At 45.3% G+C, this 22,679-nt stretch overlaps 1 protein-coding gene across 4 annotated transcripts in view; it reads left to right on the plus strand.

The window, feature by feature from the left end:
• Positions 1-22,679, plus strand: part of LOC308592758 (protein EFR3 homolog A) — a 57,521-nt gene that overhangs the window by 25,767 nt on the left and 9,075 nt on the right. For all 4 annotated transcript variants that reach the window (XM_081204501.1, XM_081204500.1, XM_081204502.1 and 1 more), the window contains 15 exons: positions 44-193; positions 362-499; positions 3,141-3,219; positions 9,490-9,625; positions 12,610-12,768; positions 13,575-13,689; positions 14,849-14,900; positions 16,334-16,506; positions 17,727-17,802; positions 17,946-18,107; positions 18,794-18,925; positions 19,861-19,928; positions 20,579-20,706; positions 22,021-22,109; positions 22,591-22,636. In XM_081204501.1, coding sequence (XP_081060627.1) covers positions 44-193; positions 362-499; positions 3,141-3,219; positions 9,490-9,625; positions 12,610-12,768; positions 13,575-13,689; positions 14,849-14,900; positions 16,334-16,506; positions 17,727-17,802; positions 17,946-18,107; positions 18,794-18,925; positions 19,861-19,928; positions 20,579-20,706; positions 22,021-22,109; positions 22,591-22,636 — 1,703 coding nt within the window. The remainder of the gene's footprint in view (positions 1-43; positions 194-361; positions 500-3,140; positions 3,220-9,489; positions 9,626-12,609; positions 12,769-13,574; positions 13,690-14,848; positions 14,901-16,333; positions 16,507-17,726; positions 17,803-17,945; positions 18,108-18,793; positions 18,926-19,860; positions 19,929-20,578; positions 20,707-22,020; positions 22,110-22,590; positions 22,637-22,679) is intronic.

The following is a 22,679-nucleotide window of genomic DNA, read 5'->3' on the forward strand; positions in this document are numbered from 1 at the left end:
GCAGCTTTCCCTTCTATGAAAATGCCATTGTTTCTTGTGCCAGGATCCGAATTGCTGGAATCAGGGGCATCCAGGGGGTGGTTCGCAAAACCGTAAACGACGAGCTCCGAGCCACCATATGGGAGCCTCAGCATATGGACAAGATTGTTCCCTCGCTGCTTTATAATATGCAGAAGATTGAAGATGTCGACAGGTATGTCTGTCTCTCGGGGGGCTGGGCCCTTTGCTGGCCCTGAGGAGGAGGAGGAGAGGGGTTGGGTGTAGGCAGGAGGTGCTGTGGCTGCATCATCTGTCATGGCAGTGAAGCACAATGTCAAAGCCTGGCAACCCTGTCCAAGTGTGTGTGTGCCTGTTTTTGCAGCCGGATTGGGCCACCCTCCTCTCCAACAGGAGGCGATAAAGAGGAGAACCCAGCTGTGCTGGCTGAGAATTGCTTCAGGGAGCTGCTGGGCCGCGCCACCTATGGGAACATGAATAATGCTGTGAGACCAGTCTTTGCGTAAGCATCTGTTTACTTATGTACTTCACTACATTTTTACCCTGCCCTTCCTCCCTAAGGAGCCCAGGGCAGCTAATGTTATATGTAAAGTAATAATGTAATGTTAAAGCAATACAGCAACAATCAAAACATATTTAATAACAATTAAAAGCAACCACATACACCTGCAGCTTGTAATTTCAAGGTTAGCAGGAATAGTATCTTTCAGCCATCAAATGCCTGAGTAAAGAGAAATGTTTTTACCTTTCCCTTGAATGTTAATGATGAGGACGACAGGAGCACCACAACAGGGAGGGCTTTTCGCAAATGAGGAACCACCACCGAGAAGGCCCTGCCATGGGTCAGCACCAACAGCCAATGGCAGCAGCAGCAGCACCAACAGGGTCTCTCCTGCCTATCTTAGGGCCTGAGAGGTTTGTGCTGGAAATCTCCAGAATCCTCTAAGCGTTTCGTGGGGCAGGAAATGCCTTTGAAATAGTTGGCCTCATTGAGGGGTAGTATTTCAATATGAGTAGGAAAATGAGAATGCCCCTCAACGGTTTTTTAAAAGAAAACAAGCACTGTATATACCGCCTCCCCTGGTATGCCCTGCAGAGGACTTTCAGGTCCATGAATAATCATACTTTAGAGGTCCCGGGCCCTAAGGAAGTCAAATTATCCTCCACCAGGGCCAGGGCCTTCTCAGTGATGGCTCCGACCTGGTGGAATGCTCTGTCCCATGAGACCAGGACCCTGCAGGATTTAACTTCCTTCCACAGGGCCTGGCTTTCAATTTGAACTTAGCCTGATCTTTTATTCCCCTTCCTTCCCTCCCTCTCCCCTTTTTATGAAGATTACCTGCTCTGGGATCCCACAGCTAATTTTCCCCATGTCTCCTCGCTGGCCCAAATAGGACTAATTTAGCCAGCTAGCCCTGGTGATCATCTAATGTTTATTGGATGGATTTTTCCCCAAATTGATTTTTAATTCTGAATTTATTGTTACTCACATTTTATACTATATTTCATGCTGTTTTTTGTTGCATCAATTAAGTGTTTTAAATTTGTTGTTACCCACCCTGAGCCTTGTTTTCTGAACCGGGAAGGGCAGGGTATAAATAAAAATTATTATTATTATTATTAATTAATATATAACTGTGTCCCATGAGCCAAAAGCCAATCCTGAAGATGTACTTATCCGAAAGAACAAAAAGCAGCTTGGTGTAGCGGACAGAGTACGGACTTTGACTGTGTCCAGTCCTCATTTAGGTTGGCTCTGAGCAGGTTGCTTAACCTGCCTTCCTGGATTAATATCAGGATGAAAATAGGATGGCCCTGTGTGTGTAGGATACAATACATATCCAAATAAAATGCCCCCACATTCAGCTTCAATAGGCGATGCTGTATGTGATGATATGGGATCGCCCCCTTCCTGCCTGTGCTCCTCAATTTGAATACATCAAGTTTTCCTTGTTCATCATCCTTGCTGGTTGAAATTCCAGCCAGCAAGCCAGATGGTGCAGCGACATTTGGTACAGCCATTTGCTGCTTAATACTCCTTGCATCCGCACAGCGGAGGATGGAGGATGCTCTGGAACAGCCAGTGGCTGTTGTGCTTCCGTGATTTTCTTGGGCTGAGGACTATGCGGCAGGAGCCCTTTCCTCCTGGATAGAATGGGGAAGTAACAGCAAAGAGAGGGAAGAGGGCGGAGATAATCCCTGGAAGAGAAAGCTTTGTGGTTGAAACAGGAGCCTGCCTTCCAAGTCACCATCTTTAAAATCCCTGGCATGCAAGTAATGATCTGGAGGTTACTCATCAGCCAGGAGTCTTTACATAGTTTGACATTCAGCAATCTTCTTTGCTCACATCAGTTACAAAGGGCAAATAGTTTGTGATTTGCCCCTTCTGATGTGCAGCCTCAATCCTTTTTTTTATATATATATCTTTATTGTCATTGCCCCCTTCGGGGACAACGAAATTACTTTGTTGGTCACTTTGGTCACTTTGTAGGAATATTTTGAAGGGGGAACCTGCAATTTACATAACCATGCACCCTTCATAGCTCTTACACTAAGCACATGGACATCTGTACAAAAATGCTGGGACGCGGGTGACGCTGTGGGTTAAATCACAGAGCCTAGGACTTGCTGATCAGAAGGTCGGCAGTTCGAATCCCCGCAATGGAGTGAGCTGCCGTTGCTCGGTCCCTGCTCCTGCCAACCTAGCAGTTCGAAAGCACGTCAAAGTGCAAGTAGATAAATAGGTACCACTCTGGCGGGAAGGTAAACTGCGTTTCTGTGTGCTGCTCTGGTTCGCCAGAAGCGGCTTAGTCATGCTGGCCATATGACCCGGAAGCTGTACGCCGGCTCCCTCAGCCAATAAAGTGAGATGAGTGCCGCCACCTCAGAGTCGGCCACAACTGGACCTAATAGTCAGGGGTCCCCTTTACCTTTTTTAAAAAATGCACCTGGAGAAACATCCCTAAAAGTTCACCCCTCATTCCAGAACGCCTCAATTCCTTTAAATACAGTGTTTGCTTATTCATGCCAGCTTCTTCTTCTCAGAGTAATGCGACAGCCAAACTAGGATTTGACATCCGAATGAGCCCATTGTTAAATGTTGAAATTGCTACAGGTCCTTAATCATGGTTTGTTTTTAACAGACATTTAGACCATCACAGACTGTGGGACCCCAATGAATTTGCTGTCCACTGCTTCAAAATCATCATGTACTCCATACAGGTATGTTTACCCTGTACCTATTTCATAGTCAGTCAACAATAACCCATTAAGATAAAGAAGGAAGTTAGGGCTGGAACCAGCAGACACCCCTCTGGATGTTTGCAGGGTCAGACTTCTGCAACATTGGAGGGTCCATCATAATCATTTCTGTTCAGTTTCTGTTAATTGGTTCTCGTGGGAAACTTGCAGATTCTAGCTTCACCAATTAACTCAAGCTGGTGTCAATTTACTCTTGGCAGAAAGCCCAGGTCTGCTTGACCTAGAAACTACTCACTCTGATTGGTTAACGAGCAGCACTCAACTCTGTTATCTAGGGATTGCTAGCACAGTTTGGTGTGAGGTGTGTTAGGAGTTAGAAGTGCTGTGTATGGTTATGAGAGAGAGAGAGGATTTATTTTGCTTTTATTTGTATGCAGAAACTCTGCTGGTTTTATTTTTCCCTTTTTTAATAAATCCTGTAAATAGTTCTTCTGAGTCTAGCTGACTAGTCATTACTGCCGCAACTAGCTTCTTCGCTGTGCAGGAAAACTCTGCTACGTTTGGGCTAAAGCCAATAGGGCTATGCCTGACACTTCAAAGTTCCATGAGGTTATGGGCATTGTGCTGCCAGCCTGAGTTGCGGTGGTGTCAGCATCAACGGCGTTGGTTCCAGTAGTTCCAGAAGTTGTTGTTCTCTGGCTGGTTCCTGACCGTGGTGAGCTGGTGACGCAGCGGACACAAGGACAACAGCTGCAGCGTGTGAGTGCTGGGTGCTGTGGTTCCTGTTTTCTCTCTCGGTGGTCGTGAGTAGCTGGTTCCGGGTTCCAGGGACATCGCTCTCAAGATGGCCTCACAACCAGTTCAGATGGCTTTTGAGCGTCTGAATGACTCCAATTACTTGCTGTGGTCGGAACGCATGCAGGCAGTGCTGCAGAGGGATCGTCTCTGGCAAGTGGTGAGTAAGTTTCCTGCGAAGCCTGATGATGAAGACCTCGATAAAGACCAAAGAGCAAGGGCCACAATTGTCTTGGGGCTGGAAGATTCCCAGTTGCCGTATGTGAGGGGAATCAAGACAGCTAGAGGTGTGTGGCAAGCACTTAAAGAACTCCATGTGCGTGAGACAGCGGTTTCCAAGCTGTTCATTCGCAAGGCATTGTACAAGGCAATGTTACAGCCTGGGGTTACAATGCAGGAACACCTACACAGTTTACAGTTAAAGTTTTCTGCGCTACAGGAAAGAGACTGTGCGTTAGACCAGCAGGAGAAGGTGGCTATTATTTTGAGTTCTCTCCCGGAAAGCTGGGATAATTTAGTTTTGTCTCTAGAAGGCATGCAGGAGCGTGATTTATCAGTCAGTTACGTTACTGGGCGTTTGATTGAAGAATGGCAGAAGAGGCAAGAAAGGTCGTTGGCTGCAGAGACTTTTACTGGCGGGCGGTTTGGAAGGAGTTCTCATGCCGTGCCAGAGGTGGAGCAAAAGCAGCGTACTGGTGAGGAGTCAGCGTTTGCTGTTAGGCGTTGTTTCCGATGTGGGTCTTCAGCGCATCTAAAACGACAATGTCCGGAGTTGGTCAAGTCTCAGTTGCCGGTGCAGGAGCAGAGACGAGATCAGCAGCAGCAGCAGCGTAAAAAGAAATTCTTCAAACAAAAACAGTCGGCTCAGCTGGTGACCGGCGAGGTCAAGATTGCTGATGAGAAACAAGCGGTCTGGGTGGTCGATTCGGGAGCGTCTCGCCACATCATGAATTCAGATGAATTGTTTGTTTCCAAGAACTCAGCACAGCGCAGCCAGGTGGCTCTAGCAGACGGAAGTACTTCCGAAGTGATTTCGGGGGGTGCAGTTTTTGTTCCTTGTCTTCGTGAATGCCTGCAAAATGTACTTTGTGTGCCGTCATTAAGGAGCAATCTGATGTCTGTAGATTGTTTGCTAAAAGCTGGGTTTAAAGTGTGTTTTGAAGGAGACAGTTGCATTATTAAGAAGGCTGGTGAGATTTTAGGCACTGCTAAGTCAGAGGGAGGCTTGTTTTGGCTTAAAGCAGGATCTCAAGTTGCAGCAGTAGTCAGTAAATCTCAGCCTGCAGTGAATAACAAAGCTATACATGACAACTGTGTGCACTTATTGCATAGGAAAATGGGGCATGCTTGCTGGAAAAGTGTACTAAAAATGTCTGAATTGGCTGATGGGGGTAATTTAAAGAGTTGTAACAAGTACCTTGATTGTAACGTTTGTAAAAAGGTTAAAACCCACAGAGTCTCTTACCCCAGAAGTGACAGAGTTAGTGAGGCACCGCTACAGCTGGTTCACATGGACGTAATTGGTCCATTTGCTGTAAGCAGGGGTGGAGCGCGCTTTTCACTAACAATTGTGGATGACGCCACGCGTTACTCTTGGGTTTTTCCCATGAAGAATAAGGGTGACGTGTTCACTAAGTTTAAAGGCTGGGTGGCATCTGTGGAAAGATTTCTGTCCATTAAACTCAAAAGGATTCAGACGGACAGAGGTGGCGAATTTATGTCAAATGCCTTTAGAGATTGGTTACAAAAGCGTGGCATTGGGCATAGAAAAACAAACGTTTTTTCCCCAGAGGAGAATGGCGTTGCAGAGCGAAAAAACAGATCTTTACAAGATATGATGTTTGCCATGCTTGATGATGCTGATTTGCCCATGTCTTATTGGGGGGAGAGCATGCTCACCGCGTGTTATCTCCAAAATAGGCTCTTTCATCAAACAATAGGTACAACCCCGTACTTTAAATTGTTTCAGAAAAAACCTAAAATTGACCATTTGCATGTGTTTGGATCAAAAGCCTGGGTATTAATTCCGAAACAAATGAGAAAAAAGGGAGATCCTAAGACCAAACAATTAGTGTTTGTGGGTTACCAGGAGCTGGGAAAAGGTTTCCGCTTTGCTGAAGGGTCAAATGGCATTGTGATCTCCAGGAATGCCAGTTTTTGTGAACATAGTGGCTGGGAGAGACTACATGCCAATACTGAGGTTTGGTTTGAACCTTCCCAGGAGCTTCATGACTCTGAAGGTAGACACAGAGAGTCAGAGTCTGAGGGGGAGGAAAGTTCAGATAAGAGCTCTCAAGAAAGTGGAGTTAGCCAAAGACCAGTTGCTAAGCAACAAAAGAGAGGTCGTAGTTCTGAGGAGGAAAGTGGGTCAGAAGAAAAATTTTCTCCCAGAAGATCTAAAAGACAAAACAAAGGAGTGCCTCCGGTGCGTTTTTCTCCTGATACTGCAAATGTGTTTAGTGTAATTGCAGAGCCCAAGAGTTTTCAGGAGGTGTTAAAGTTACCAAAAGAGGAGGCAGAGCGCTGGAAACAGGCAATGGAGGAAGAGATGTCCTCTCTGAATGAGCACAAGGTTTTTACACCAGTAGCAGCGCCTGAGGGGGCAAAGATTGTAGGCTGCAGGTGGGTGTACAAGCTTAAACCTCTGGTGACAGGAGAGTACAAATACAAAGCTCGTTTAGTGGCTCAAGGATATTCTCAGAGGCCTGGAAAAGATTATGACGAAACTTTTTCCCCTACTGCTAAGGGGGACAGTGAAAGACTTAGGCCCGGTTAGGACATATCTAGGGTTGGAAGTGTGCTGGGCCCAAGATGGCAGCTGCCTAATTAGTCAGCAGAACAAAGTTAAACAACTACTGACTACATACAGGATGCAGGATTGCAAAGGGGCAGCGGTGCCTATGGATCCAGGTTTCATAAAAACCCTTCACATAGATGAGAGTCCTGAATTTGAACATCCTGATGTATATCACTCTGTAATTGGAAGTTTATTGTATATAGCACAGTGGTCCAAACCTGATATTAGCTATGCAGTAGGCATATTAAGTAGATTGGTCTCAAAACCCACACTAAATGCCTGGAAAGGGGTAAAACAAGTTCTGAGATACCTCAAACAGACAATTGGCTATATGTTACAATTAAATTCTTCCGAGGATGAAATGTTGAGTTGCTACTGTGATAGTGACTGGGGAAATTTGCCGGATAGAAAATCTGTCACAGGACTAGTCATAAGGGTCGGTGGAGCTTTAATCAGCTGGCGGTCACGCAAGCAAGACGTTGTAAGTGTGTCATCAACAGAATCAGAGTATGCTGCATTGAGTGAATTGTGCAACGAGGTGATTTATTTCAAGCATTTGTTGGCAGATTTAAATGTAAATTGTGGAGAACCAGTACAAGTTTACATTGATAATCAAGCTTGTATAACCTTAAGTAAAACAGAGGGTTTCAAATCGCGTTCCAAACATATCTCTGTAAAATACCAAAATGTACGTTGCTGTGTACAAGACAATGTAATCACCTGTACTTATGTGTCAAGTGAAGAAAATGTAGCAGATGTGTTAACTAAACCATTGGCAAAGATAAAGAACAAGCGAATGTGCAAGGGTTTAGGTTTGCTGGAAAAATAATCTCCTACATAGGTGTATTTGGTGTTAATTGTTCAGCAGAATCTGTGAGGGGGTGTTCAGTTTCTGTTAATTGGTTCTCGTGGGAAACTTGCAGATTCTAGCTTCACCAATTAACTCAAGCTGGTGTCAATTTACTCTTGGCAGAAAGCCCAGGTCTGCTTGACCTAGAAACTACTCACTCTGATTGGTTAACGAGCAGCACTCAACTCTGTTATCTAGGGATTGCTAGCACAGTTTGGTGTGAGGTGTGTTAGGAGTTAGAAGTGCTGTGTATGGTTATGAGAGAGAGAGAGGATTTATTTTGCTTTTATTTGTATGCAGAAACTCTGCTGGTTTTATTTTTCCCTTTTTTAATAAATCCTGTAAATAGTTCTTCTGAGTCTAGCTGACTAGTCATTACTGCCGCAACTAGCTTCTTCGCTGTGCAGGAAAACTCTGCTACGTTTGGGCTAAAGCCAATAGGGCTATGCCTGACACTTCAAAGTTCCATGAATTTCAGGGGTGTTCATGCTGGAGAATTTATCATTAGCGTCTAGCTTCTGCCGTTTAACTCTCTTCTCTCAAGTTCCTGATTATTATTTTTTGTAGTGTTGTTGAAGGTAATATGTGTTGAGTATCTTTTCATGGTATGGCAGGTTGAAAAATTGTTTCTGTTCTAGCAGGGTTTTCTGTTGACTGTTTTTCCTGTCCCTCCGTCTGTATGTTTAGTTTTATTTAACAGGATTTATATACCCCTTAATCTTCAAAATCTCTAAGCAGTTTACGTAGTATTAGTTGTTGTTTAGTCATTTAGTCGTGTCTGACTCTTCGTGACCCTCTGGACCAGAGCACGCCAGGCACTCCTGTCTTCCACAGGAAGGGAATTATCCAGTTGAAGTGCATCCTATTTCTCTACTTGAAAGCTTCCCCAAGGCAAGATTTAGAAAGGTTTGCACCACTGAACTCTGGCACGTATGCAGTTGCTCCAAACCCTACACTGAAATGTATTAATAACCAAATTTAATAGCGTTAAGCTTAATAACTAACATTAAAAAGGTAAAGGTGGTTGTTGTTTAGTCGTGTCCGACTCTTCCTGACCCCATGGACCAGAGCACGCCGGCACTCCTGTCCTCCACCGCCTCCCGCAGCTTGGTCAAACTCATGCTGGTAGCCTTGAGAACACCGTCCAACCATCTCATCCTCTGTCGTCCCCTTCTCCTTGTGTCCTCCATCTTTCCCAACATAGTATTTAAAATACATAAATTACACACCCGCACACTTCCCCTGCCCTCTCTGCTTTTTAGTTTGCTAGATATATCTGTTTTATAGGTTGATTGTGAGCTACTCTAAGTGCCTCATACTCGGGTAGAGAGCTGGGATAAAATGTATTAAATATAGACAAAACTGAACTCACTATAGGTGCCAGGTTTTAGGGAAATACTGTTCAAAAACAGAAGGATAGATGAGAACATCCTAAAGATATTTGTTCCCTGCTGGACTGGAAATTAGTAGAGTTTGCTGTGAGGAGGAACTCCTTCCATCTGTTTTGAAATTCAAGCTCCCTTTACTGTGAAATTTAATTTCGTTCTTTCTGTTACATCAAATTCTTCTTCAAAACCCACAGCGCCTTTTCTGGACCGCCAATGAATATTTTGTGTACCCTCCCCCCTTTGTGCTCTTTATTCTTCAAACTCTGCCATCTCTCACTTTTATTCAAACGCCTCTTTAGAGTGTAATACAGCCTGGCTATCCACTGGGTTCTCTGAAGCACCCAACTCTGGTGGTGTGCGAATGTGCCTTGGTATTATCAGTTAGAATGGCCAACTCTGGAGCCATAGCTGTAATTTTGAAGGGCTATAAGGAGCTTTTGCTGTTTCCTTCCCCTTCCCAGGCGCAGTATTCTCATCATGTGATACAGGAGATCCTGGGGCACCTTGACTGCTGCAAACGAGACTCTCCCCGAGTTCGAGCCGGTATCATCCAGGTCCTTTTGGAGGCTGTGGCCATTGCTGCTAAAGGATCCATTGGTGAGACCGGCTAATTCAGGATGGCTTAAAAACCTGGGAGTTTTTGGAAGGGATAGTTGGTTATGGAAATGTGGAATAGATAGTGCCATGTCTAATTCTGGTTTCCCTCCTCATATATCTACTTTCCCCCCAGTAGAAGAACAGTAGATTATTGGAGTTACTGGTTTTTTTCCTTGTTTTTATTATGTATTTTGTGTTTTTGACTTGTATTTTAATGCTGTCCACTGCCCTGATGATAAGGATGAAGGGTGGTATACCACTACTACTACTACTACTACTATTATTACTATTATTGATTTTATTATTTTATTTTATTTTTATTATTTTGTTATATTAAAAATCATATGCTCAGAATCTCCTTTTGACAGCCTTGGGGCATGTGTGCTAAAGTTAATTTATCCCTTCCAAAGAGCTGTGACCGGAAGTAGCTCCAGTAAACAGAGGTGTGACCCAGCGTGCAAGGACTAATTACTGCTAATTGGTCTGCAGATAAAATGCAGGATCTGTAGGCACAGAGAGAGGGAGAGAGAGAGAGAAGCCAAGTAGAAGTAGACCTGGCAGGAAGCCTCAGGCTCTCAGAGCAAAGGCAGGAGTCTCAGTGCGATTGTGAAGCAGGAGGGACGAGTGGTCCTTGGGGAAGAGGGTGAGCGAATGCCAGGATATTTTTGTGTGCGATAAATGGAGTCTCAGGAAGTGAGTCCTTGCGATGGAGCCTGGTGTCAAACTCACCGTGTGGAAGACGTGGGGGCCGCGGGATACCCAGATGGTAAGGATGCCCGTGTTGCAGAAGAGGCACCCTGTGGATTCTCCTGGTTGTCTTTCTGTTGTTGACTTCTACACGTTGTTTTTTTCCCAGTTGGTGGGTGTTTTTAATTCGGCTTTTTCCAAAACAGAAACTTGGCGTGACGGGTTGCTGGTTTGTTGGTCTTCTTTTAACTCTGGTGCTCGCTTGTTGCGACAAACTGCTTTTGTTGCTCTGGAGTCTGAACTTAATGAGGAGTAAGAGGTGCAGAGTGTCCTCGTCCTAAAGCCCTGGAACCTCTCGGCTAGACAGCATGTTTTGCTCCACATGTGGGCGCTGGCATCTTTATCATGGAATTTGTACTTTGAAACATGCATGGGGCGGATTTAGGGATGTGCAAGCGGTGTGCACACGCTGATCACTGAAGCCAAGGGTGCAGGGTTTTGGGAAGGGGGCGCCAGGCTCTTACAGGGTCCTAAAGTCCTCCCACCTCCTTCCTAAACCTTGTTAGTGCTTTCCCAGCTTTTGGGGAGGAGAAGAGAGGTCTCTAGAACACCATCAGAGCCTCGTGCCTCTTTCCCAAAGCCCCTGCAACTTGTTTACCTCCTTTGAGAGGGCTGTGGGGGGGAGGGGCTTGGCCGGAGGGAAGGAGTCAGATTTTGGCCTAGCACAGGACACCACATTACCCAAGTCTGCCACTGCATGCATGGATTTTAGAAACCCTCACCAAATCTGGAGGGAGTTCCTCCTGGCAGCTGGGTTCGCCCCATAGCCCCATCATAAAAGGTAAAGAGACCCCTGAACATTAGGTCCAGTCGTGGCTGACTCTGGGGTTGGGGCGTTCATCTCGCTTTAGTGGCCGAGGGAGCCGGCGTACAGCTTCCGGGTCATGTGGCCAGCATGACTAAGCTGCTTCTGGCGAACCAGAGCAGCGCACGGAAACGCCGTTTACCTTCCCGCTGGAGCAGTACCTATTTATCTACTTGCACTTTGACATGCTTTCGAACTGCTAGCTTGGCAGGAGCAGGGACCGAGCAACGGGAGCTCACCCCGTCGCGGGGATTCGAACCGTCGACCTTCTGATCGGCAAGTCCTAGGCTCTGTGGTTTAACCCACAGCGCCACCCGCGTCCCTTTATAGCCCCATCATAGCTCAGTGGTAAAGGGGGGGGGCTCTGGCTTTGCACGCAGAAGGTCCCAGGTTCAATCTTTATTGGCATTTCCAGTTGCAAAAAGATTAGGAGAGCAGGGGAAAACACACACTTTCAGGCCACCTCTCAACCCCACCATCTCAAAGCCAGAGCCTAGGCTAGGCTGGCCAACGCTGAGCTGTGTAGGTAAGGAGCCTGGCCTGGTCTACAGCAGAGGGAAATGTGTTTGATGGCACCTTGAGGCTGGATACAGTTTGTGCTCCCCAATCACAACTGTCTGCATCCTGGCCCAGTTAAGAGAGCGCTGGCCTCACACACGAAGCGGAACACTGTGGGTATACAGGCGTGCGTAGAGGGGCTCACAGACACCTGTTAGAACATGATAAAGGGTATTTTCCAAATACTGCTGCAGACAAGATTTTACAGTGGATGCTCGGGTTGCGAACGTGATCTGTGCGGGAAGCACGTTTGCAACCCGCAGCATCCACAACTCTCAGCACTACGTCTGTGCATGCGCGGATTGAAATTCGGCGCTTATGCACATGCACAAAGCACGATTTAGTGCTTCTGCGCATGTGCAAGTGCCGAAACCCCGAAGTAACCCGTGCCGGTACTTCCGGGTTTGGCGTGGTGCGCAACCTGAAATTGTGCAACCCGAAGCGTCTGTAACCCAAGGTATGACTATATACTGTCATGGATACTTTCATTGATATGCCTGCATTGCAGGAATCTAGTCCAACCTTCAGGGTCCCTTCCAACTCTATGATTCTATACCCTGGTAGGGAAGCTGCACATAGATATTGATGTCGGGGAAAATATCAAAACATTTACCTGATGTTTGGGAGCCTGTCATACAGTTCTTATATTGAGCTGGAAGCAACCAAGAGTCGGCGGGGTATCATCATCATCATGTTCTGTATATGGACTTTATGTATTCCTCAGTTTTTATTATATTATTCATGGTTATTTTATTGTTAACTGCCCTTGGATATTTGGAAAATAAGTAAATAGCTTCTGACTTCCAATTTTGTGAAAGTTCCCTGTCCTTGAAAAACGAGATTCCGGTTGATGTGTTTGTCGTCTTTTGCACAGGCCCGACTGTCCTCGAGGTGTTTAACACGCTGCTGAAGCACCTGAGCTTGAGTGTGGATTTTGAACTGGGCCAAGACTCTGATGGCAAAGGTAGCCTCAACAGCCGCACAAAAGAGAGCGATGAAAAGATCGTCCAGAATGCCATCATTCAAACTATTGGTGAGTCAGTCAGATAATTCCCCCTTAGGTGGGTGTATGTTAGCAAAAAATTGAAATCCTATGTTGCATTTTTTTTTGGGGGGGGAGCTTCATAATGGAGCTGAGCTTTTGAACCCAGGTCCTCACCACAAGGACTGTAGCTTTGACACCAGTCACCACACTGGTTTCATCTTGCAAAGTGCTTAGAAGAACTTTCTACCAAGATGGGACGCAGTTCAGTGCTTCTGTTCTGTTTCGAGAAATTGGGTCATTTCACCTTGGGAATAACAGACATTTGTGAGGCTCAGAATAAACCTAGCCTTTCTAAGAGACCTCTCAGAAGAAAACCACAAGGGGAGCTGGCCTGGTCTGGGTGATATTTCTCAGCTTATTAAACCAGCTCCTCTCCTCCTTCCCAGCCGTGCGCTGGCTTCAACGCTTCATTTCTGGGTTTTTAAAGCCAGAGCTGCCTGTTACATCCAAACCAGGAAACGCAGGCCTAATGACTGTCTTAATGTCAAGATTAACTAACATTTAAAGCAGAATTTCTCAGTTTGGACATCAGGGGACACTGGAATGAAGTGCTCTGAAGCCCACATGGGAGGGGAGGAATGCTTGGGCCAGACTCTCATTCCCAGCTTCATAAACTGGGGGAGATTGTCCAAACCAGACGAGTGACTCAGATTTGTTAACACAAGGCAGCCGTTATTTCAGAAGATCTGGTGGGAGGAAGACAGTGATGTGGACTCTCTTGAATTCTCAGGCCTTCTCTGTTTTATGAACAGATGGCCCAGCGTTGCCTCATCCTTCCCTTTTCCGTTCCGTAGGTTTCTTTGGCAGCAACCTCCCAGATTACCAGCGCTCCGAAATAATGATGTTCGTTATGGGGAAGGTCCCTGTGTTTGGGTCAGCATCTCAGACTGTGGACACCAGCCAGTTGGGGTTTGTACTTTCCCTCTTGCCTGTTCCAGAACTCTGGTGGCAGAGCTGATGCTCTTAAAACTGTGGCCTGCCTTTTGCGCTTCCTGCTGTCTTTGCAATTCCACTGGCTTTGAGGGAAGATGATCCCTTGGTGAACCCTTAGGGATACGATTAGCTATAAATAAAAAAACAATTAAGCATCTGCAATTGATCGTTTTCCCCAGTATGCACATACTAAGTATTCAGGTTTGGGAATGAGGATTACGGTTGATCCAAAGGCCTCCCAGGAAAAAATAATTCGGAAAGCAGGGAGAGAGGTGGCACTGCGTAGCCAACAGGTCTGGGAGCTCCAGACTCCAGGGGTGGCTGCCTGCAGAAGGAGAATGTGTGAGATTGCTTAAGAGAGGAGGTGATCTGAGGGTGACAGAATCGGGTGAGCATGGCTCACAAGCCCAGGAGGTCTTAGTTCACTGAGGATTGTCTCTGGTCCTGCCTTTCCCAACAGGCTTCCTGCAGAATTGCCCCAAGAACCAGAACAGTCATGCAGGAATGGTGAAGGAGTTTGCAAGATGCATGCCTATAAGTCATTCTTGCCCTTACTTGTTGCCCCTGGTCATTTTCTGACTCCTTCCCACGGCATGTGTCAGCAGCAGCCCTGAGTTTGCACATGTGACTTATCAGGTGGTCCGTGTGTATCTCAGCGCTAGTATGGCAGGAATGGCCCTTCAGGGCGTTCTGTCACTCCAGGTATCAGTGGGCAGGAAGTGGTTGCCAGTAGTGAATCATAGCAAGAGATTAAAAATGGGATATTACACCTGCCGTAATGAACTTAGCTGGAATGTAAGCAGAAGGCGTCTGTGACATGCCTCTCCTCTCTTAGAGTTGACTCCTGGAATGCCATCTGGCAGAGAATTACAAAAAACATTGCTGCTCTCAGTGTTCTTTGCCAGTCTGTTCTGTACGCATCTGGGTGTGGCGTGTGTTGCATGAGAGATGGGTCTGGTAGGGTGTTTGCCACAGAGCGCTGGGGACTTGCCCAAACTAAGTAGCCGGTCGTGGCTCTGGCTGGAAACAACAGCAGAAGTGCAGCTTGCACTCAAAACATGCACAGCTCTAGTGAGTGAACTGGATCATGGAGCCATATTGATCTAAAGTGCAGCTCTTTTCTGCTCCCCTCCAGGGATTTGGGAACCAGGAGGATTCAGATCATGTTGCTGCGGTCTTTGCTTATGGTAAGTCTGATAGTGGCTCCGCAGAGGAGTATGGTGTGTGTGTGTGTGTGTGTGTGAGAGAGAGAGAGAGAGAGAGAGAGAGAGAGAGAGTGTGTGTGTGTGTGTGTGTGAGAGAGAGAGAGAGAGAGAGAGAGAGAGAGATGTGTCTGTTTTCAGTGGGACACACAGTCTCTAGGCTTTTGTCATGGAGTAAGATGCATGGATAAGTTAAAATATTTCGATTTCATTTCAGCTGTGGGTGAGAACTCTTGTTTTTATTATTTATCTATTACCCGCCCTTCACCCAGAAGTCCCAGGGTGGGTTGCAGTACCGAAATGCAACATTAAAAACAACTTTAAAATGAGGTGGGTCCTAAAAACGGCAGGTGGCGCTGTGGTCTAAACCACTGAGCCTATTGGGCTTGCCGATCGGAAGGTCGGCGGTTCAAATCTCCGCAACGGGGTGAGCTCCTGTTGCTTGGTCCCTGCTCCTGCCAACCTAGCAGTTTGAAAGCATGTCAAAGTGCAGGTAGATAAATAGGTACCACTCTGGCGGGAAGGTAAATGGCGTTTCTGTGCGCTGCTCTGGTTCGCCAGAAGTGGCTTAGTCATGCTGGCCACATGACCCGGAAAAACTGTCTGCGGACAAACGCTGGCTCCCTCGGCCTGTAAAGCGAGATGAGCGCCGCAACCCCAGAGTCGTCTGTGACTGGACTGGACCAAACTGAACTGTCAGGGGTCCTTTACCTTTTTAGGTAAGAAGGAATCTCTCCCACCAACTGACCCACAGCTAAATTCACCCTCTTGTGGGGCCCACATGAGGAAGCGTGTCCACACAGCCAGTCACCAAAACGGAGGGCTGGGTCACACAGGGCAGATTTACAGGTCATGCATGGCGTTGAACAGGTGGCGAGAAGCCACCTGCTAGTTGTGCTCCCATACTCTTCCGTAAAGGCAGCTCCCCTGTGGGCCTTCTGCTCTTGTTGGAGCCCAGATCTCATCCCTGACCGTGGGCCACGCTAGATGGAGCTGTTGGGAACAGGAATCCAAGAACAGTTGCAAGAGTGTCGCAGGTTAGCCATCTTCCCTGCTGTTGATTGACGGATTGATGGATTATATTTCTATGCCGCTTTTCGTTCGCATGAATCACAAAGCAGCTCGCAAGCAATAAATAACAATAACATAATAGAAAAACATTGAATAATTAGTAAATAATCAGTAAAGCAATTGCAATCTATAAAACACCATTAACAAAACAACTGAAAAAAGCCAAACAGTGTAATTGCATCAAAAGTCATGCTATGTGTAAACAGCAAAATATGATCCAGCCTTAGGTATCTGGATTCACTGTGCAAACTGCTTAGGTATATATGAACTGCTGCTGCCATTCTGAATATTGTGGATGAGCAAGAACTGCGTCAGTAACACTTGCTGTGTCTTGAACCCCTTGGCAGGTCACCTCGGGGTACAATGCCAAAAGCATCATGACTGTTCTCTCAGCCCCGTTCCTGGATCCCCTGCTGTCCTCTTCGCTCACGGAAGACAGCGAGCTCCGGCAGCTCGTTCTAGAAATACTACACAATCTTATTGACCGGCATGACAACAGAGCAAAGCTCAGGGGAATAAGGTAGGACAAAAATGCCCCTTTGCGTTAAACAGCCTCAGGAAAATGCGGTGATGATCGGTGCAGTTGCCTCAAAGTTAACCTGTGAAATGCTTTTGCTGTATATAAACTAGGGCTGCAGTATTTTGACAAAAAGGTGCCTCTGAGATTGCAAATCCTACCTTGAGAGTTATTTCCCTGTTTGCATGTATCATCAGAAGGCAAGTAATTGCCTTTAGAACTTGTTCCTTCTCATATGCAGATGTGTTCAGATTTAATCAAATCATCAGCTGATGCTTACACAGTTAATCAGTTAAGAGTTCTTTTAATTAGGTGTTAGACCTAACAGGGGGTTCCCACTGCCTCACTTTCTCTTGTGCTCCTTCCAGAAAAAATATGGAGAGTCACAACAAGAGGGGCATTTCAGTAGTGCTTCCCCAGGGGAACTTGACAGGCATTTGCAATTAACATATTTTCAGCTCCTTGCAAAGACTTTTGTTTTTGCTCAGGCTATTGTGTGTTGATACTTCAGCTCTTCTCTTGGAGCATTTTTCAGCTGGCTAACTTTATGGTGATTATGCTTATGTGATGTTTCTAACTTTTCCAGTAATTATATGAGTACTTTTGTGGTTCTTTGTTTTAACTTCTGTGCATTTTTGTTTTTGAATTATAACTCACTTTGAGACATTTTTGGTTTAAGGGGACTGATAATAATAATAATAATAATAATAATAATAATAATAATAATAATAATAAATGACAGCAACATAAATGCATGCAATCTCACTAAGCATCATGTTGTACTAGCAATCTGTTTTCTATTCTGTATTGCTTTTGGTAAACATAGTTTCTTCCGTCTTCTTCCTTTGAAGAGGACAAATTCTGCAGTTGTGCCAGAATTTTTCATATAGGTATTTTTAAAAATGAACACTTGAGTATGTGACAAAAGAGAGATGACCAGAGTTGTTCATGACCCACCCTATTCCTGTGACTATAATTTGTTTTAAACTGTATTTAATATTAAAATTTAATTTGCTGTAACCCGTCCTGGGTCCTTATGGTTCAGAGCGGGTAAAAGATGGAAATAATAAGTTGATTATGATAAATTGTGAATTCTCTAGAATTGAACACAAACTTGGAAAAGATGGGGGTAATTATAACTTGCATCTTCCTCTCATCACACAATGATTGTAATATGTTTAGGGTTTTTTAAATTAAGAATTGTGCATTTGTTCCATATCTAGAATAATACCTGATGTGTCTGATCTGAAGATAAAGCGAGACAAAATTTCGCGGCAAGATGTGAGCTTCATGAAGAAGGTAATTGCAAGAAGTAGGAATCTTTTCCTTTGCTGAGTTCCTTCTGCATCCCTTAAAGCATGTCATTCTCCACTGATTTGCTCTTACCTTCGAAAAATCCTCTCTACCTGCTGCGTTTCCTGAGATTTCCCTCTCCTTCGCAGCACGGCCAGCAGCTGTACAGGCATGTTTACATGGGCTGCAAAGAAGTCGACAACGTGCATAAGAACTTTGAGCTGCTCTACACGTCTCTTGCTCTGATAACGATCGAACTCGCCAACGAAGAGGTGGTGACTGACCTCATCCGCCTGGCCATTGCCTTGCAGGTATGTGCAGCAGGAAGAGATAATAATAATAATAATAATAATAATAATAATAATAATAATAATAATAATAATACAGTGGTACCTCAGGTTAAATACTTAATTCGTTCCGGAGGTCTGTACTTAACCTGAAACTGTTCTTAACCTGAAGCACCACTTTAGCTAATGGGGCCTCCTGCTGCCGCCACACCGCCGGAGCATGCGATTTCTGTTCTCATCCTGAAGCAAAGTTCTTAACCTGAAGCACTATTTCTGGGTTAGCAGAGTCTGTAACCTGAAGCGTACGTAACCTGAAGCGTATGTAACCCGAGGTACCACTGTAATAATAATAATAATAATAATAATAATAATAATAATAATAATAATAATAATAATAAATTTACCAGCCAGATGGGCAGGGTACAAATAATAAACCCAGCCAGATGGGTGGGTTATAATTATTATTTGTACCCTGCCCATCTGGCTGGGTTTCTCCAGCCACTCTGGGCGGCTTCCAACAAAGATTAAAAATACATTAAAACGTCACACATTAAAAACTTCCCTGAACAGGGCTGACTTCAGATGTCTTCAAAAATTCCAGGGGGGTGTACTTTGGCTGGAAACACGAGTTGTGCATGATCCAGAAATGTCTTTAAGCAGGTGTGTCGGTGCCTTTCAATGTTCTCCCTCTCCTTCCCCCCACCTTAAAGGATACTGCCATCCTGAACGAGGATAACCTGCCAATGTCTCACCGCTGCAGCATCATGGCGCTGGTCGCCGCGTACCTCAACTTCCTGAGTCAGATGATCGCAGTGCCTGCCTTCTGCCAGCACATCAGCAAGGTACGCAGTTGTGCCTTCCTTCCGTCTTCCTACCCAGGGGTGACCAGTTTCCGTGATCTTGGGGGCCGTCTTGTTTCTGGGAGAAAGGGGCAGCAGAAAATGTGTCTTTTCTTGTTCTTTGGAGTTTTAATTGTGTGAGCTTCCCTGGAATTAATCTGATGGACAGGAAGTACAGAGGTACCTCAGGTTAAGAACTTAATTCGTTCTGGAGGTCTGTTCTTAACCTGAAATTGTTCTTAACCTGAAGCACCACTTTAGCTAATAGGGCCTCCTGCTGCCACCGCTGTGCCGCCGCTGCACGATTTCTGTTCTCATCCTGAAGCAAAGTTCTTAACCTGAGGTACTATTTCTGGGTTAGTGGAGTCTGTAACCTGAAGCGTATGTAACCTGAATTGTATGTAACCCAAGGTACCACTGTATATAGATATTTTGAATGAACGAATATTAATAATGCTTGCTGCATAATGCAGCCCCTTCATAATACTGCATAAAGCTCTGTAAGAGAGTTCGCCCCATCAAGTGATGAATCACATTAGAGGCTTGCCTGCTCCCTTAGTCTCTTGCAACACTGGAAAACAATTTTCCCCCTTACTGTCAGCAGACACCTCAGGACCTTTCTGTCTTTCTCTTTAGATTCCCACCTGATCAAACCTCCTTTTAAATCTTTCACAGGGAAGAAAGGCCATCAAGCTGTTCAACGTGCAAATTGAAAATTGAACCTTGACAAATTTGCATGTTTGATGATTTTTCTTCCCCCTGAAGGATCATGATCCTGCTTGTTGATGGTCCTGTAACCTGTGAGTCTTCCAGTGCATCCAGCAAAATCAGATTTTTGTGAACTGTTCATGATCTCCCTGCAGAGAGAATCTGCTTCTGCAATTCAAATTTTGTTCTGTTCTGTGGATGGCTTAATTTTATTTTTTGGTGCTTTTTAGGTCATTGAAACCAGAACTGTGGAAGCACCGTACTTTTTGCCAGAAACCATATTCAGAGACAAGTGCAGGTAGGTGTTGCATGTTTTGTTAGTAGTGGAAATTTTGCATTGTGGCCAGTTGGTTGACTTTTGCAACAAGATGGGGGAAATTTAATACCTAAAGTGAACACTGAGTCTCCATGTTAATTTGCTGTTTCCAGTGCCTGAGTAGTAGTAGTAGTAGAAGAAGAAGTAGTAGTAGTAGTAGTAATAATAATAATAATAATAATAATAATAATAATAATAATAATAATTAATTTATACCCTGCCCATCTGGCTGGGTTTCCCCAGCAACTCTGGGCGGCTCCCAACAGAATTAAAAGCAGAATAGAACATCAAACATTAAAAACTTCCCTAAACAGGGCTTCCTTGAGTGGTTTCCTAATTCATTTCTTCTCTCTTGCTACATTCAAATGAAGTGATAGCTTGGAAAGCATACAGTGTGAAGTGGTTTAAAATTTGCTTATGACAAATTTGTTAAATTTGTTTATGACAATGTTGATTGATTGGAGGGGGAAGGGACGGAATATTGTGAAGAGAGGAATGGGGTTAGTTGGAGGAGGGCATGGCTGGCTGGCTGGCACTCTGAGCGTTCCCCTCCTTCCGACCCCCTGAGCTCCACATCCCACTTGCGCCTTCTTAATTTCTTGCCTGAACTCCTGCACTTTTGCTCTCGACAGTCTCCCCAAAGCCTTAGACAAGGACGACAAGAACTTGTTTTTCCTGACTCACAAGATTGCGGAATCCTTGGGCGGCAGCGGATACAGCGTGGAGAGGCTCTCTGTGCCTTACGTGCCCCAGGTGACAGGTGAGCGGTTGCGCGGTTCTGATTGTGGCGCCTGCTCGTTCATCGTGCTTGTGTCTCACGTCCGGCTGGTCACCTGCCTCTTGCCATGAGCATCAGTTAGGGGTGCAGGCAGAGCTCTGATTTCTGGAGGAGTAAATGTGGTTTGTTTGTTTTTTTGGTTCTGGAGGTTTTCACAATCTAACGATCACAGAGTGTTGCACAGAGTCAGATCTATGGTCCATAAGACTAAGTGTCCCTAAACCGACTGGCAGCAGCTCTCCAGGGTTTCAGGCAGGTTTCCCCCCCTAACTTTACCCGGAGATGCCTGGGACCTTCTCCTTCCAGCCCTTCCTTGACACCTGGGGCACTGCCTTCTCTTTTCAAAGTGATAGTTAATAAATATGAAGTTACATCTACTGCAAGGCTGCCATCCACTTGTGGGATAATGCCATGAGGAGCCAGTGTGGCGCAGAAGTGCCGGACTAGGACCTGGGAGGCCAGGGTTCGAATCCCCACTCAGCCGTGAAACTCACTGGGTGGCCTTTGGGGTCAATCACTGCCTCTTAGCCCAACCTACCTCACAGGGTTACCGTGAGGATTAAATGAGGAGGGGGAGAACCATTTACATGCCACCTGGAGCTCTTTGGAGGAAAAGGTGCAATAGAAATGCAATAAAACAACAACAATAATAATAAATTTATTATTTATCCCCTGCCCATCTGGCTGGGTTTCCCCAGCCACTCTGGGTGGCTCCCAACAGAACATTAAAAACACAATAAAAGATCAAACATTAAAAACTTCCCTAAACAGGGCTCCCTTCATATGTCTTATAAAAGTTAGATAGTTGTTTATTTCCTTGACATCTGATGGGAGGGCGTTCCACAGGGCAGGTGCCACCACCGAGAAGGCCCTCTGCCTGGTTCCCTGTAGGATGCCATGCAGGCCAGAGCAGTAACTCTTTGGCCTCTTGTGACCACCAGCCTGTCCCAGCCATCCGTCACATCTGTGACTGCCACTCAAATTATTTGAAAACTTGACCCTAAGATGCACTGTAACTGCCACTAAATGGTCACTAAATAAAACTACATGTTAGCTTTGTCAGAATGTAGAAAATGGCGAAGAAGTCAGTAAGCTCAAAGGGTTGTCTTCAATGTTAGTCCTGCCCAGAGTTGACCCATTGAAATGAATGGATTTAGCTAAAGTAGGTCCATTTATTTTAATGAGTACTCTCAGTAGAACTTAGTTGGCTACTGTCTCAGAAGGGGCCCTTCCTCCTCCTCCACAACGAAATAAAGGCTCTTTCTAAATTTTATTTTGGGTTGTCCATGTCTGCAGATGAAGACCGGCTGTCCCGAAGGAAAAGTATTGTGGATACTGTATCTATTCAAGTGGACATCCTCCCTGGCAATGGCACAGAAGACAAGGTGAGTTTATTCTCTGTCAGGTCGTGCGATGAGTCTTAAAGGAACTTCTCCCTTGCTTCTCTCATTTTAGAGAGAGGGCAGAATAACTTTGTGCTGTCTGTGATTTAGAGTCTTGCTCCTGAGGCTATGTTGACAATGCAAATGTTCTGTGGTTGGTGTCATTCTTACATTTAATTTCTTTGGCCTCACAACTGTTTGAACAATCCTCTACTTCAGAATTTTAGACCCCTGACAAGTAAAATTCTTGTTCTGGTGATGTCCAGTTTTTAATTTTTAATCTCAGCTGCTCAACTTCCTATTCTCTGTCATCCCCCCCCCAACACCCAGAATTGCCACCAAATAATGACTACCTATAAACAAGCTGATCTGTTCCAAATTTTGCAGACAGTCACAAGTAAATAAGAACAAAGAATTGCATCCCCCACCCCCAAATGGTTCAGTTGCTTATGTGGTTTAAACAAATATCTGATCTTTTCTCCAGGTTAACATGGAGGAAATTACTTTTGAAGCACTGAAGAAAGCTATAGGTGAGATTGCCCTCAGTTCCCTGTGAAGCTAGCTTTCTCCCTG

The sequence above is a fragment of the Podarcis bocagei genome (genome assembly GCF_964188305.1).
Source record: "Podarcis bocagei genome assembly, chromosome: 8".
Lineage (NCBI taxonomy): Eukaryota > Metazoa > Chordata > Lepidosauria > Squamata > Lacertidae > Podarcis > Podarcis bocagei.